This window comes from Salvia miltiorrhiza, chromosome 7 (genome assembly GCF_028751815.1).
Source record: "Salvia miltiorrhiza cultivar Shanhuang (shh) chromosome 7, IMPLAD_Smil_shh, whole genome shotgun sequence".
NCBI classification, from domain to species: Eukaryota; Viridiplantae; Streptophyta; class Magnoliopsida; order Lamiales; family Lamiaceae; genus Salvia; species Salvia miltiorrhiza.
Window position 1 is genome coordinate 50570768 of NC_080393.1, and position 17287 is coordinate 50588054.

The 17287-nt window shown below is 34.8% G+C and overlaps 1 protein-coding gene across 1 annotated transcript; it reads right to left on the minus strand.

Annotated features, from left to right (window-relative positions):
• Positions 1-1577: 1577 nt before the first annotated feature.
• LOC130994664 (uncharacterized) lies at positions 1578-11498 on the minus strand. Its single transcript, XM_057919736.1, has 4 exons — positions 11408-11498; positions 9476-10327; positions 5492-5603; positions 1578-2354 (listed from the first exon to the last, which is right to left on the minus strand). The coding sequence occupies exons 2-4, from the start codon at positions 10085-10087 to the stop codon at positions 1888-1890; spliced, it is 1191 nt and encodes a 396-aa protein (XP_057775719.1). The 5' UTR covers positions 10088-10327; positions 11408-11498; the 3' UTR covers positions 1578-1887.
• Between the last annotated feature and the right edge of the window lie 5789 nt (positions 11499-17287).

Here is a 17287-nt window from a genome sequence, read left to right on the forward strand (position 1 = left end):
CCGGCGGCAAACACACGCCGCCGGTAATTACCGGCGGTAGATCCCGCCGTTATAATTCGTCGGTGAACGGCGGAGACCTGCCAGCACATTACCGGTGGCATATCCGGCGGCAATATGCCGCCGGTAATTACCGGCGGCGTTTTTGCCGCCGGTAATATTCACCGGACGGCGGTGGTAAATACCTGCCGGAGACTATTTCATTACCGGCGGCAAAATGCCGTCTGTAATATTTTTTGAAATTTAATTAATTAATTAATTAATTTTATTTATTTATTTATTTATTTATTTATTTATTTCATAAGTTAGACGAACTTCTCAGTCGGTCACCCATATTAGTTGTGCTCTAAGTCAAGCACGCTTAACTTTGAAGTTCCTTTCGAATGGTTACCAGTACAGAACACTCGTATTATTGATATATATATAGTACCTATTAATTCATTTAAAGTCTAATTCAATATACAAAATCATATATTCATAACCTTATAATATATCGAGATGGTATCCATGAGATGCTGTTAATTACGGATCGAACTCGTTTTTGTCTTAATTTTTATGTCGCAAAAGTATTTATTTATTAATTTATTATTATTATTAATATTTTTTTTATCAATCTAGTTTATACACCAACACCATAAGTATTTTAATTTGATAATTGTATTTTGAATTTATTTCCATACGTCGTTATTTTTATAAAAAACAAGGGAGATAATTTGTTATAAGATAAGTAATTTGAATTTATTTCCATTCGTCGTTATTTTGAATTTATTACTTTGTTACGAAGTAAGTGTAATGTTGTTTGAAAATATGAAATTAATAGTTGCTCAACATAACATAAATGTAAAAAGAAAGTGCAAGTGTAATTTGGTTCCTAAACATAGTTCAAACAAATAGTTCCAAAACATGAATTAAATAGTTCAAAACATGAAATTAATAGTTCCAAAACATGAAGTGCTGCTCAAGGTAGCTGACCCGACCGCCTCATGAACTCCTCGAATTGAGCCATACGCTGCTCGAGGGCCTCACGTTCTGCTCGAGAAGCCTCTCGTTCGGCCTCACGTGCTGCTTGTTCGGCCTGAAGGCGCTCTTCCAGCGTGGAGATCCATCAAAACACAATCAAACCGAGCTAACATGTACGCGGCCCGAGGCACGGGTGCACCTCCAAAATAGCACAAAACGGCGAACCACGTGGCCCCGGGGCGCGGCCACGTGCGTTTTCAAATTTGTTAAGTGATTTTGTTTCGACCCCTTCTCCCTCGTCCAAAGTTCGATTTTCAATTCGTTTGCGCTCACGAACTCATATTGAGATAAAATTCAACTTCCATTAAGATAATTTTGCCAAATTATGCTTCAATATTCCTAAAAATTTGATCAAACAATAAGAAAGTAACAAGTTTTTGATAATAATTAAACCAAAATACACTCAAATAAACCATAAACACACAAAATTCTGACAACTAAACATCAAATATAACACACCAAGAGGCAAAAATGCATGTTTATCACATAAGGTTTCAATTCATGTTTATAAACAAGGAATTAGCATATATTTTGATCTATATATATAGACTAATTAATCCTTAAAATAAATTATCTCTTAAAGTTTTAATTAAATAAATCAAAAAGTGTCCAAGAATATATAGAACCAATTGATGTACGCGATTTAGCTAGTGAAATGTGGGGTCGAAGGTTGCAAGAAATTTGACAAGATCAAAAGAGAAAGCCGTATATGCGTCGAGTCAGTGTCGCAAAAGACAACTCTCAATTCGAAATTTTCTCATATAAAAAAGACATGCAATGCAAGTATATCTCAAAGGTGGTTTTAGTCATTCTAAGCATATCCAACCCAGCACTAGAATGACCAAAACAACCTCATCACTTCCGACTTCCTCAGACGATGGTGAGTGCAGATGAGATATCTACCACCAACTCACCAAACAATGCTTCAAAAACCACACCTTCCAACTCCAACGCCATCTCCCCAATCTCTCCATCAAAACATCTCCACTCCCTCGATTCCTCCACGTAAGGATTCCTGTTCCATCCAAGAAACGCGTCGCGGATTAATGTTGTTGTGCTGCTGTTGATCCACCTCTCTGCTTCTCGTATCAGATCATCGTCTCCCCATCGCATCGAGATTGTTTTCTCTATGAAGAAATCCAGCAGAAGCCTGCTGTCTGCAGCCTTAGTGTCCATCACTTGATGCAATAAATCAATTGCTTTCTGCTCTGCTGGCTTCGCCTCGTACTCTTCTGGTTCGTCTTCGTCTTCTTCTGTAGATTCAAACCGTTTACTTAGGTTGAGGGGATCCACCGCAGCATCACATCCAAACCTCTCATTCTTTGGCTTCCTACTACCTGTGCATGCAACAAAATTTCTATCAATATATACCAAATGCATGTTTAATTTATCTCACATATGTTAATGAAAGTCTTAAGATTTAAAGAAGTGAAACAAAAGTTTGAATAGAGGTTCTCCTAGTAGTTTAATAGTAGAAACAATATACTCACATGACTATTTTAAAGAAGGAAATACAATATTTGGCCAGTAATTGAAAAAACACAAAATTTGACCATTTTTATGTTTTAGGACTGTTTTGCCCTTAGTTAGGACGGACCAGATCCATGCCGGATTCGGATTTGCGTGCGGGTTAGGCACACATGACACTATTAGTGCCATTAGTGCTATATACTCACTGCTGCACGAATGGTGCTTATGGTCATATTAGTGCTAGTGTCATACGAATGGTACTTATAGCTAGCCATATTAGTGTCATTAGTGTCATATACCTATATGCTGATATTATTTAGATGGATGGTACAGTTATATGACCATTTTGAACACTTTTCCGTAGGGTTTAGATCATCCATTTAGAGTTTAGATTATCATTTAGGGTTTAGATTCTCCATTTAAAGTTTAAATTAATTATCCATTTAGGGTTTAGATTTTCCATTTAGTGTGCTGCACGAATTGTACTTATGGTCAAATTAGTGTCATTAGTGCCATATACGCTCTTATGCAGTGTTGCACGAATGGTACTTATGGCCATATTAGTGTCATTAGTGCCATATACTTAGTTTTTTTTTTTTTTTCGGTTGGCACATATGACACTAATAGTGTCATATGTGCCTAACCCGCGTGCAAACCCGAATTCGACCCACATCCAGTCCGCCCTAATTAATGGCAAAACAGTCTTTATACGTAATAAATGGTCAAATTTTGTATGACTATTTCAAAAGCGCTCTCTTAATAGTATATACTTTATTTATAGTATATATATATTATAAATATTGTTTTTAATCATAAAAAGATATGTTAGAAGAAAATGTTTAATCCAACTCTTCAATAACTCGTATTCCTTTGTCTTTCTTCTTCTGAAGTCTATATTTAGTTTTAGTTTATTTTTGTTTTTAGAATAAATTTAGGGTAAATATCATAAACTATAAGAAATGTTTTTAAAATCTCCAAACTATTAGATTTATATCAAAAATATAATGCGTCTATTTTTCGGACCTCAGAATTATGATGTGGCTCACCGAATGTCACCCTATAATTTATATTTTATTGTTTTAAATGACATGGCACAAAACGACGTCGTTTTGTATCACGTTAGTTGATTCAAATTGCGTTAAAATTCAGTTTGTCGAGCGTGGATTTAAGTTTTTTAAAATGATATGACAAAAATGACGTCATTTTCTGTCATGTCATTTACAAAAAATAAAATATAAATTATATGGTGGCATTCGATGAGCCATGACACGTCATGATTTCGGGGACCGAAAAATGGATGTAGGATATTTTTTATACAAACATAATAGTTTGGGATTTTTAAAAATATTTCTTATAATTCAGGACATTTTTTATAAAGTGGGTATAGTTTGAGATTTAATATAATATTTACCCATAAATTTATACAGTACTTGTTGCAAGTTTTATTTGAATTGAGATTTTTTTTCTTCGAGTTCATTATAATTAGTTCGATCGTAGTGAGATCTTGAGCATTGTAAAGCAACATTCATTAGAATCATTACATTGATATATTAATAATTTCTGTAGCTATCATGGTATGTTTGTTTAATTATTTCATAGCTAGTGAAATGATTTTTTCTTTTTCTTTTTTTGTTGCAAGATATAATGCTTTAAAGACCATATAATCTTGAATAAGACAATGTAATTCTTTGGATCTGTAGGAATCTTAATGCTTATTAAGGAAATTATTAACAAGCAATCCTCCCTTGCAATGCACGGGCATCATCTATATCAATAATTTAAAGTGAAATTAATATATATATATATATATATCTATATATATATATATATATATATATATTTATTATATTTATACACATATTTGTCAATTTTTCATGTACGGGTAAAGCGTGTATTTTCAATCAATTTATTATAATAGTCACCTAATTTCTCATTTACTATATTTTCATTAAATAATTTTAGTTCAATTTATACGTATGATCACTTGTATTGTCTCTGAGAGTGCGTTTACTTTGATAGATAAATTTATCATGAAAAAATAGATAACATAAATTTATGTCTTTAAATACCTTTTTTCTTTTCCCACATTTTATACAAAAGAAGTTTAACATTTTTTTCTTCCTTATTTTTACTTCAAGAATGAATAATATTATCTTTCTAAAAATGGAGGGATATATGGGAATATAGATAAGTATGAATGGTGCATTTATTAACAATAAAATTCAAATATGGGAATATAGATAAGTATGAATGAACTTGTGTGTGACACTAAATACACCATTTGCAATTGACATAACTCATATTCATAAACAATCGAAATAACAATTATCACAATTTAAGAAAGAATGAAACGAGAAAGAAAATAAAAAAAGTTATGAGAGAGAAAAAAAAGTGAATAATTAATGTGGAAATTAAGAAGAGAAGAGTTGCCATGTTAATTAGAAAATACGCAGGAGAATAGTTTTGTTCATGGTTGTCTTCTCCCTTTATATACATATATAGATATACGGAGTGGTTCAATTGAGAAGCTCAAATGTGTTGAAAAGTTGATAAGCAATCTAATAGATGAACATGTCAGTACATTTTGATGAATATGACAATTAGACCCCAGATCAATAAATTCTTTGAACATAACAAATATAACTGACGAACATACGAATCTATTTAATTTGTTAAAAAATACGCCACCGCCAAGGATCGAACTCAGATCAAATCTGCGTTCATAAAAACTAATTGACATGTTCATCTATTAAATTATTTTTCAACTTCTCAACACATTTGAGCTTCTCAATAAAACCTAACCCGATAGATATGTACTTAAACAACAATAAGTCCTAGTTATGAATATTAAATCTTGAAATCTGAAATTTAATTAAGGCATATTGCTAGCTTAATTAAGTTAGACTTTGTTAATTATTTGTATTTGTTTCTTTGTTTGTCTTGTATAATTTAGTTGAAAAGAAAAGAAAAAAAAAGTTAGAGGGTAGTAGGAATGTGATCTTACCTTGCATGTGTTGAAAAGGAGAGGAAATCTCTTCATCATCATCGAACGGACAATCCAACACTGACACTGGGCTAAACTGTTCTTTCTCTTCACTAACTGACCACTGTTTCTCCTGCTATTATCAACATTACTAAAATGATGCATTCTTTTTTATCAAACCATTTTGTTTAATCTCATGCTTTCTAGAAAAAAACATGGAGGAATATTATCACACTCCCATCACATAATAATATTATTATGAATTGGACTGAAAAGGAGTTGTCATATATTTTTCATGGTACTCAAGAAAATTATCCACCGTACATGATATAAAAAAAGAGTAGAAAAATGATAAAAATATATATTTTCCACCCTCTTTCATCAAAGGTATATTTTTTAAGATAAACTGTTATTATCATAAATAAATACAAATAAATTTACACATAAACTTTTCACATGTGACTCGAACCCCGGTCAAGCGTCTTATCAACTAACTAAGCTGCATTTTGTCGTAATCACTATGAGGACATTATTTTGTATGATTGAATATTTTTATCCTCGAGATCATGATTCCTCTAATTCCAAGCAAAACTAACTCAAATGATTAAATAATCAAGAGCTTTAGAATATCCCAAAGGTTCAATCTATCTAAATAAACAATAAATTAAATTTATTATTTTTATCTATCAGCTAATCCTCAAAATTAAACGTACCCAATCCCAATATATAATTGGAGAAACAATGTCCAAATGGTAGTATGAAATTTGTTTCATTTCAACACGTGATAAATGTTGCCTAAATATGGTAAAACTCGAGGTTCTGTCTACTACGGTCATTTTTATGCGATGGTAATTTTATTGAAATAAATCTCTCGAATTCAATAGTTCTGAACACTAGGTAGACTGGGGACCCCAAAAATATTTGGTTTTCTGATAAAGTTGGGCTGTGATATTGAAATCACATAATCATGATTTCAATAATGATAAAGATATCATTATTTATTGAGTCCCACTCCCACATGGAGACAGTCAGCAATATTGCAGCATATATTTTGAGATGAATGAAACTCACACAGTTTGCTGGGACCACCTCAATAGAGTTCCCGATAAATTATTGTTTTTCACTCATGTCTTAATTCGGCAAAGATTAATGATCCTATAGATTATATCTGCCCCAATTTAATTAATTTTAATTGTAATTGATATATATTTTATTAAATTTAATTAAAACGTATGCAGAATGTATCATTGGGTCGACGATTATATAGCGGGGTGAGAAACACAAATATACAATGATAGAGTGTAATGGTCATTAAAATCAAATAAATTGCCATTGGAATTTGGATGATTCTGAGAGAAGCAAGAAGACAAAGAAGAAGCAAGAAGTCAAAGGCCCATGAGAAGTAAATCCGGATTCTCGTATAGAATTTGTCAAAAACGTCAACCCCATTACTTGACAAAATTTTATGACATCTTTCTACCTTTTTCTAAAGATTATTGAAAACTATTCCTTAATAGAACCTTCCGTTTCATTATTAATACTCTCTTCTTCCTACACTTGACTATTTTTGTTTCCGAAATTAAGAGGATATAATATAATTATAGTGAAAAGATGTGTAAATTCATTAAAGTATTTAGAAAGAAAATATGCCAAATCAAATGGAATAATCAGAAGAAAAAAAAATACTAGGCAAGTGCAATTGGATAGAGGGAGTATTTTACTTGATCAAAGTTACCTAACTCAATCCTATAATAATATTGATGTGTAATGCAATACAAATATATGAGCAAAAACAACTTCTTTTAATTGAAAAATTGAATTCAAATAATCGGATAGTTAATATGACGCAACGTCATAGATGGACATGTTAATGTGTCCATCAATGGAGCATGGGAGCATTTTCTCTATTATTCTCCCCCTATAATCATGAATATTCATGTTTTACTGGAAATTAAAATGTGGGGACAATCACCGACGATATAGGTTACATGATATTATTAAATTATGGTGTGTCCGGAAAATGATGTCAACTTATCGTGACATAATGAAGGCATAATTAAGTGCAATGTCCCCAAAGGCATAATGGGTAAAGTGGGTATTTTTAGAATCGAAAGTTTTGTGTTTGAATGTTATTAATGTTTTTATAAATTTGAGTTTGGCATACTTAATTTTAAGTTTTTGATGAATCACAAAGTGAAGGAGATCAAAGAAAACCTGACTTAGATACTAATATAAAGAAGTATTGTAATTTCCATCAAATACCGAACTTAGATACTAATATAAAGTAGTAAAAAGAATATAAACCTTATTCTTTTCACTTTCATACTATTATCCTATATCAACCTCACTATATATGCTCTCTCAAAAAAACAAATGAAAAAACATTTTTTTAAATTGAATTGATATTTAATTAAGTTTAATTAAATTTTAATTGTAAGTCATTAAATTCTTATAATTCATTCATAACCAATAAATGTATGTTTTCCACTACTAGCGGGATTATTTATCCATGGAATCTAGCGTAGCCTATTCTCTCCCGGTTCGCACGTGTAGCCCCAGCCAGCTATTTTCCCTCCATCTTTACCGCTGTGGAATTTCATCAATTTCCACATTCTACTTAATTTTTTACCCGTTTTGAATTCCCCTCACCTATTATTTTACTATTTTTTCAAATTTTTGAAACTATATATTTTAATCTTCTCACATCCCCATAATATTCTTCTAAGGTATTCAAATTTCAAAATGCCAAGCAACCATGAATCCATGATCACAATTTACCACTATACAAAGCTAGTGAAATCAAATTACGTACAATGTTTTACTCATGACACCCTATTGCGCAATCAAAACTTACACAAGATTGAATTATTAAATTTATCATAATAAATTATATTCATAGGTCAACGAAAACCGAATTCAAAGCAAAATTTTGTCACTCATAAGTCATAATTCCTCTACTATTTACGTCAATAGCTTAATGCAGCAAATCTTCACATAATTAAACTATATTAGGCCCTATAGCCTATAGGCTACATTATGCAACCATAAATGGAGATTTCTAGAAAACATATACTCTCCCAATTATATAGTTTTATTTCCTTAAATGGAATATTATTTTTTTAACTCATTAATAATATACTTTTATTTAATTTTTTTTTATTAACTCTAGCATTAATTCATCAACAAAAAAATAAATATCTACATATCAAAAAGTTTACTTGTTAATTTTCTTTACTATATTTTTTTAAAAAAAAAAATTGTGCAAATTTCAATCACTATATATAGTTGGAATACTTCAATCAGTCTATATTGTTTTGGTCCATTCACAAGTTTATTGCCAAAATCTTCATTAATATTGTTTAACAATTCTCTATCTTTATTAATTTCTTTTATTATTTTTACAAAAGTACTCCAGCGACATCTAAAATACATATTTAATGACTCACTAAATTAAAAATTATTAAAGAAAACCAAATATCCAACTAATTAAATTTCCTCTCTTTTTCTTATTATGAAAATTGAGACACACAATGATTTAGTATACTAGTTTTCAATACCAAGAAAGAGATATTCATAGTTGATTATTTCTAATGAAACTAATTATCAATAGAGTTATTTTTCTCATAAATAATTCTTTGTAACATATATACATGGACTAATTTTGTCTACTTGTCTGCACAATATTGAAAATAAACCTAACAAATTGCAATATGGAGTAATTGTTTTATATAGTTGGGAATGTAAACTTTCAAAAAAAGAAAAAATTATGTAATATAAATGAAATGAAGAGTGAAGACAAAGGTAGGTTCATTAGATTGGCAGTTGCAAAAAGGAATGAAGGTTGAGCATTAAAACCAAATATAAACACCAAATTAGCTCAACCACAAACCAACTAAAAAAGGAAATAATAATAATAAAATTAACGCATTTATACAAACTTGCTGAATTAATTTGAGATTTTTTTTTTTTTTGAGACGGAATTAATTTAAGTTAGTAGAAGCATACCTCTGTGGAGGATTTGGTTGCGCCGCCGGTAGTTGAATCGGCCGAAACGTCGCCGTTTTCCAACGCATCGTCGTCATCGTCTTCTTCTTCCTCTCTTTTGACCTCAGTAAAATTCAATTTTACTTCATGAGAAGAAGAATTACCGGTGGAAAACGCGTCCGGCGCGGTGCCATCGCTGGGAACATCCAACGGCGGAGAGTCCTCCTTCATCAGCTGATCGAACGATTTTAGCCGTTGGATCTCCTTGTAGCTGGATTTCCTCTTCCAGAAAATACTTTTCCTGATGATTTTCCTGGACAGGTTGCGCGGTAGGATCGGCTTCTTCTCCGGCGAGGAGCCGAAGGGGAGGCGTTTGACGGCGGCGATGAATCTGTGAAACGCGGAGGCGGCGGATTTGGTTGAGATATTTCTAATGAAATATTTCTTCTGCTGGTTGAGGTTGAGGTCGATCTCGACGAGGAATCGGACGGTGCTGGGGCAGCATTGCTTTCTCGGGAACGATTTGAAGCCGTTGGACGAGCAGGAGCTCATGTCGTCCATCAAGTAATCTTTCAGCAGCGAGGGTTTCGGAAACGCCTTGCTGTGTTTGATCAATTTGGAATCCATAGTCATGGAGTTATAATTGGGGCTTGGGCTTGTATATTTTGAGGAATGAGAAACGGTAATCAAACTAGAATTTGAGGTGTGAAAATGGTGTGAAGATGAGTGTTTGACATCTCGTGTGGTGTGTGTATGAATTCCGGGAGAGGATATTTTGTTTGGTACGTGGAGCCTGGTTTTGTAATGTAGAGAGAGAGGAACCGCCGTCTATAACAGGGAGAGAGACGGAGAAGAAGCTTGGATACTTAATTGCTGTGGTTTTTTTAAAGCAAAAGGTACATATTGACCCCCGAAGTAGTAGCCCCTATAGCGTATAACCCCTCTTACTCAATGTGTGTGCAACTAAACCCCTGAACTCCGAAAAAAGGGTGCAAATGCCCCCCTCTGACCTAACGCCGTTAAGTGTCCGTTAACGTTTGAGTTTAATTGCACCCTCTACCTTAGGGGTGGATCTGCACCTTAATTTTTCTTTTTTTTTATAATTTCAACAATCCACCTCCGGCATCAACTTAACTACCCCCGTACTCATCGATTCTGACTTGCACCTTGTCAGCTCGCACGCGCCCAATCTCTTGGTTGTCGACTGCCCACCGCTTACATGCAGCAACGCCACCAACTTCTTCACCGCCCCGCACAACAGCATCTCCTCCAACACCTTAACCTTTTAGGCTTATTTTATGATATTAATTGTGTATATATTTATCTATATAATATATATTTAAATTTTATTTTATTTTTGAATAATTATTAAAACTCTAGATAATAATTATGATTTTATTTTTGGTTAATTTAATATTTGTAAATTTATTTTAAAAGAGAAAAAAGAATGGATCCGGGTAAGGACTCGAGACCCTGTGAATCTAATGGATCTGGACATGAATCTCATTTTTTTGGACCTAATGGATTTGGACCGGATCCCGACCTAAGTAAAAAAATACGGATATGGATTTGGACCAAGCAGGATTCGATCCAGGTCCACATCTGGAGTTGGTGATGCTGCTGCATGTCGACGGTAAGCAGTCGACGATCAAGAGATTGAGCGCGTGCGAGCTGACAAAGTGTAAGTTGGAGCCGATGAGTACAGGGGGCAGTTAAGTTGATGCCGGAGGTGGTTTGCTGAAATTATTAAAAAAAAAAAAAAAAAGGTGCAGATCCACCCCTAAAGTAGAGGGTGCAATTAAACCCAAATGTTAACGGACACTTAACGGCGTTAGGTCAGAGGGGGGAATTTGCACCCTTTTCTCGGAGTTCAGGGGTTTAATTAGTTGCACACACAGTGAGTAAGAGGGGTTATACGCTATAGGGGCTACTACTTCGGGGGCCAATCTGCACCTTTTCCCCTTTTTTTAATGAGTTAATATATTAAAATAATTATTTTTATATTTCTAAAAATAAAACATAGTCTAGCTATAAAGATATTTTTTCTCTGTCCCATTATAAATTTCTCATTACTTTTGGTGGCGCACTGAGATTAACAAATGTGTAATTATTTGTGCATTCTTTTAAGGGAAAAGTATCAAATAAGTCCCTGTCCTGGTGGCCCTTTTCACGTCTGGCCCCCTATAGTCGAAGGGGTATCAACTGAACCCCTGAACTAATTAAAATCGAATAATTTCCCCCATCTGACCTAACGCCGTTAAGTGTCCGTTAACGTTTGGGTTTAATTGCACCCTCTACTTCAGGGGTGGATCTGCACCTTTTTTTATTTATAATTTCAGCAACCCACCTCCAACATCAACTTAACCGCCCCCCGTACTCATCAGCTCCAACTTACACTTTGTCAGCTCGCACGCGCTCAATCTCTTGATCGTCGACTGCTTACCGCCGACATGCAGCAGCATCACCAACTCCAGATTTGGACCTGGATCGAATCCTGCTTGGTCCAAATCCATATCCGTATTTTTTACTTAGGTCAGGATCCGGTCCAAATCCATTAGGTCCAAAAAAACGAGATTCATGTCCAGATCCATTAGATTCACAGGTTCTCGAGTCCTGACCCGAAAAAGAGAAAAAAGAATGGATCCGGGTCAGGACTCGAGAACCTGTGAATCTAATGGATCTAGACATGAATCTCATTTTTTTGGACCTAATGGATTTGGACCGGATCCTGACCTAAGTAAAAAAATACGGATATGGATTTGGACCAAGCAGGATTCGATCCAGGTCCACATCTGGAGTTGGTGATGCTGCTGCATGTCAGCGGTAAGCACTCGACAATCAAGAGATTGAGCGCGTGCGAGCTGACAAAGTGTAAGTTGGAGCCGATAAGTAAGGGGGGCGGTTAAGTTGATGCCGGGGGTGGGTTGCTGAAATTATAAAAAAAATAAAAAAATAAAAAGGTACAGATCCACCCCTGAAGTAGAGGGTGCAATTAAACCCAAACGTTAACGGACACTTAACGGCGTTAGGTCAGAGGGGGGAAATTATTCAATTTTAATTAGTTTAGGGGTTTAGTTGATACCCCTTCGACTATAGGGGGCCAGACGTGAAAAGGGCCACCACGACGAGGGCTTATTTGATATTTTTCCCTTCTTTTAAAAGTAGGTATAGAGATAAGAATTGGTGGGCTAATTAGTTAATGAATGTAAGGCTATGATGCACGGATTCTTCAACAATTAGCATGTACGGCGAATTGGATTCTTTTAGGGTGCGATTCTCTCGGATTCTCGTCGGATTCGCACCCGATTCACCACGTGGCGTATCTTTTAAAACAATTTATAAAAATAAACCGGATTCGCAAATTCCAGAGGCGAAATTCACGTATCTCGTGCACGAAAGGCCTACACAGGGTTTTTTTGATAATTTTATTTTCAGTTATGACTTATATATTGGACTAATAATATTTGAATCGTTATATTGTTGCTCAATTAACTTATATAATTGAAAATGCTTAACTTTTGGGTAAAATAAAGTGTAAATTACATATAATTAATTTAAGAAAATTTAAATTGTATATATTTTATAAGCATTATATATCATAAAATTTTAATAATTAGATGTATCATTGCCGAATCGCACCCTATAATTTTTAAAAACCCGCATCCCCGTTCTCTTATCATATCGCCCCCGCATCCGCACCTCCGTACCTATGCAACATAGATGTAAGGGCATCCACTATAGAGAGCCAATGTGAGCTATTAAATGTGGTCCCCTCTATTTAAGAGCACACTCTCCAGTCTCCACTATGGGAGAGTCAACACCCCAACTCTTAAATTTTTATTTTTATTTTTTATTTAATTTTAATGTCTTTTTTAATTAAAAATAGGAGTGAATGAAAATGGGGGAAAATGTGGTATTTATAGAGCGAAAAAAAAAAGATAAATTGATGAAGGGGTTAATGTCGCTAAATCCTATAACTATTTCATTTTTGCATTTTGCATTAGTTTCAGAAATTATATCCCAACTAAGCCTTGAATTGGTTTTTGCACTCTATGTAGTTTTCCGGCAAAATTGAAGCTAACTTGGCAGCCGAACTTATTTACGTGTCCTAGAATTTCGATAATTAAACCAACGTCGTTTTTCCTTACATTTCTTTGAAATTATTAGTCATAAAACGACATCGTTTGCTTGCAATTAGAATTAGGAACCCTAATCTATAACACATATTGGAAAATTATCAAGTATAACTAGGGTTCACTTTCTTGAAGATGAGCTAAAGTCGATCCTTTGTGTTCTTCAGAATTTTCGAGCATAACAAGGATTCACTCTCTTGGGTCAATGGCGAACTCATAGAGTTGCTCCCAGACGTCTCCAAAGATTCCTCATAAACTCGAAAATTCCGACGGTGAATTAAGATGCGACCACGATCTTCCAGTCGAGTACTTGACTTCTCACACCGAGAATAATCCTTTTCGGAGGTTCTACTATTTCTGAGTTCGTCATGTAATACTTTAATTTGATGTATTGATTATTGTCATTTGTGTTTTAGTATCTAAATTTTGCACTGAGCACATTGAGGTATCTCTAGCAATCTAATTGGATCCAACCATTTTGTTATTTGTTTGGCTATTACAAGTATGATCACCTGCATACTGTTTCACAATAAATGTTCCATCCTTCCTCACAAGGCTAGCAAGCATCTTCCATGGACAGGGATGAGTACATTTAGCTAGGCAATATTTTTTGCTCACCTTCCTAAAGTGAATAAACCTTCACGCACGTTTCTATGGCCATTGTGGTCAAGGCACTCCTGCATTGTATACCATCTTGAAATTGCATGCCTAACACTATCTGAAGGTCACCATTCACACACTCAGGGTCATACATCACCATCTTCTTCCTTATGCCTCTCACCATCTATATCCTCACTTGTCTCAGATGATTGAACATCATCATCAGAGCCCCCATATTCAGATACATGATTTACACCAGTATCAAAATCTTCTATAGCCTCTGTTGTATCAGCAAGATCAAACAAATTACCTAGATCTGCTAGATTCACCCTTGATTGGATAAATTCCTCATTTGAGATATAGTCTAAATCATCTAGATTTACATTAGAGTCCACCCCAACATTGTCTGGATTCCAATCAGTATCATCACTATCTCCCTCATCTTCCACCTCCATCTCCTCATTATCCCCTGCCCTGGCCTTAGTATCCCCTGCACCACCCTCAGTATCCCCTGCCCAGCCTCATTATGCACAGCCCCAACATCATTAACCAAATGCTCATTTCTTTCACCACCCTCATTATCAACTTGCCCACCCAACACATCAGCTTATGTAATTTGATCTAATGTTAATGTACCTTCCACATATATAGCTATCACCCTCATTTTATGATGCAACATATCTAACATAGCCATCATTTTCTTATCTTCAACTATGTCCATATACACGTCAGTTTCTGGGATTCTGTAGGATAGTCTACTCCATTTACATATCCCTAAACTCTTAATTTCATGCACTAAGTCGAAGTAGCCAAACCTATCTGCATCTAGTGGCATTCTAATCTTGAACCCCCTCCACAATAGAACACCCTACCGTTTGCTTTTGTCACAAACTTACCACCCCAACTACTATTAATGGCGAATTTCGTACTGCTAAATAAACAAATAAAAAGCAATAAACAATTGACAAAAGTTCAGTGATAAACAATAAACTAAAGAAAATGATCTACCACCCACAATAAACTATACAAACACAAAACCCTATGATCTAACACATCCACTGACAAAAGTAGTAAACTAAAGAAGAGGACCTACTAACAAGGCGCCATTAAAAACACCACCACTAGGGTTGTAAATCAATAGAGCTACTCGCAAGCTATTCGAGATTCGGCTCGAAAAAAGCTCGTTCGGAGCTCGATTCGATAATAAACGAGCCGAGCTTGAGCCTGATTTCAAGCTCGAAATTTTTATCCAGCCGAGCTCGAGCCTGACAGTGCTCGGCTCGTTGAGCTCGCAAACATGTTCGAATTTGATTGTTCGCGAACATGTTCGCGAGCCTGTTCACGAATCTTCAACCGAGCCTTCAATCAAGCCTGTACACGAGCCTTAAACGAGTCGAACTCGAGCTCGAGTAACATATTAATTAAGCAGATTTTCTTAAATTCATAACAAATTCGAGCTTGAACATCATATATATGAACATCTAACGAGCCAAGCTCGAGCTCAAGCTCGAATTTCACATTATCGAGCATCACCCGAGCTGAACTCGAATCGAGCTTGAGCTTGGTAAGTGGGTGACGAGCCGAGCTCGATCATCAAGATAAAAGCTCGAACACCTGAATATTTAAACGAACCGAGCTCGAGCCTGCTAGTATTCGGCTCGGCTTGGCTCGTTTACAGCCCTAATATTGGTTCACCACTGGGACCTGCAAAAAGGATAACCAAAGCAAATGCAAATGTTGTAGGGCCACACGAACAATAGCGGTCAGCGGAGAAATCAACAAAGGGGGAACCAGACGGAAAAAAGAGGAAAATGGTGAAACAGTGAAAATGTAATATGACTATTGAGCTTTACCCTAATTTCACCCTTAATTTTACCGCCATGTGAAACGACGTTGTTCTGTACCAGGCAATACGACGTCGTTTCACAACACGCCATTTATTAAAAAAAATCACATGTATTTGCCATGTAGACGTTATTCCGCCTTTTAATCAAAATTTTTGACACGTAGATTAAGTTAGGTCACCGGAATTCTTCGCCGGATGCATATTGCGATTCAAGGCTTAGTTGGGGTATACTGTCTTTAAAAAAAACACAGCAATTACCGAGGGGAAACAACATCGGTAATCCACTCAATGCCATCGGTAATACAATTACCGACGGCATTACCGACGGGGGCATTTCTGTCGTCGGTAACTATAGCCGGAGTTTCCTAGTTGGTTTTCGAGTATTTTTCCAGTCCTATTACCTACGGCATTGCCCTCGGTAATTACCGACGGCTTAATTCCGTTGGTGATTTTATTATTATTTTTTCAAAAAAATAGTTATTTATTTTTATCAATCTACCTTATACCCATAAGTATTTTGGTATTTGTAATGTATTTTGAACTTAATTGCATACATTAAGACGAACTTCCCAGTGGGTCACCCATCTTAGTTGTGCTCTAAGCACAAGAGCGATTAACCTTGAAGTTTCTTTCGAGTGGTCGTCAGTACAGAACACGCGTATTATTGATATAACTAGCACATATTAATTCATTTAAACTCTATCTCAATGTACAATATCATTCATTCATAATCTTAGAATATATCGAGATGATATGTAAGACTTGTGGTGCAGATGAAATAATTTTTGTCATGCCTCATCTTTTCATGATAAATTTATCAATCAAAAGGAACACGCACTAAAATTATAAGAATAATTATTTTTATTTTTTATTTTAGCAATTATTTTATTATTTTCGCAATAATAAAATGGTTATTTTACTAGTTGGATGGCGAATGAATCACAAGTTTGATTAAACTAAATAGTTTTTAGATGTTTTTGTTAGTAGGTTTTAGATGTTGTTTGATATAGTATAGATAATTGAGGTTCATTTAATTTAATGGAAAGGTTTTATGAATTCCACAGTAGCTTGAAATGGCTGCACATATTGGCTGTCGGAGTGAGAAATGACTAGAAGTTGACCTTCTCCATTATATTTATTGTCGAACTGCTATTAATTATCGCAGACATTAAATGAGCTAAAGGGATCACATTTATGTTTGGACACAAATATAGCTATATATTTTGATAATAAAGAATTATTCCACCTAAAAAA

Bases quoted from the DNA above. Each gene is read 5' to 3' on its own strand.
- LOC130994664 (XM_057919736.1), bottom strand. From the start codon at position 10,087: ATGACTATGGATTCCAAATTGATCAAACACAGCAAGGCGTTTCCGAAA. The intron at 5,604-9,475 runs GTATGCTTCTAC...TGATAATAGCAG, and splicing joins CAACCAAATCCTCCACAGAG to GAGAAACAGTGGTCAGTTAG. The intron at 2,355-5,491 runs GTAAGATCACAT...TTGCATGCACAG, and splicing joins TCCTTTTCAACACATGCAAG to GTAGTAGGAAGCCAAAGAAT.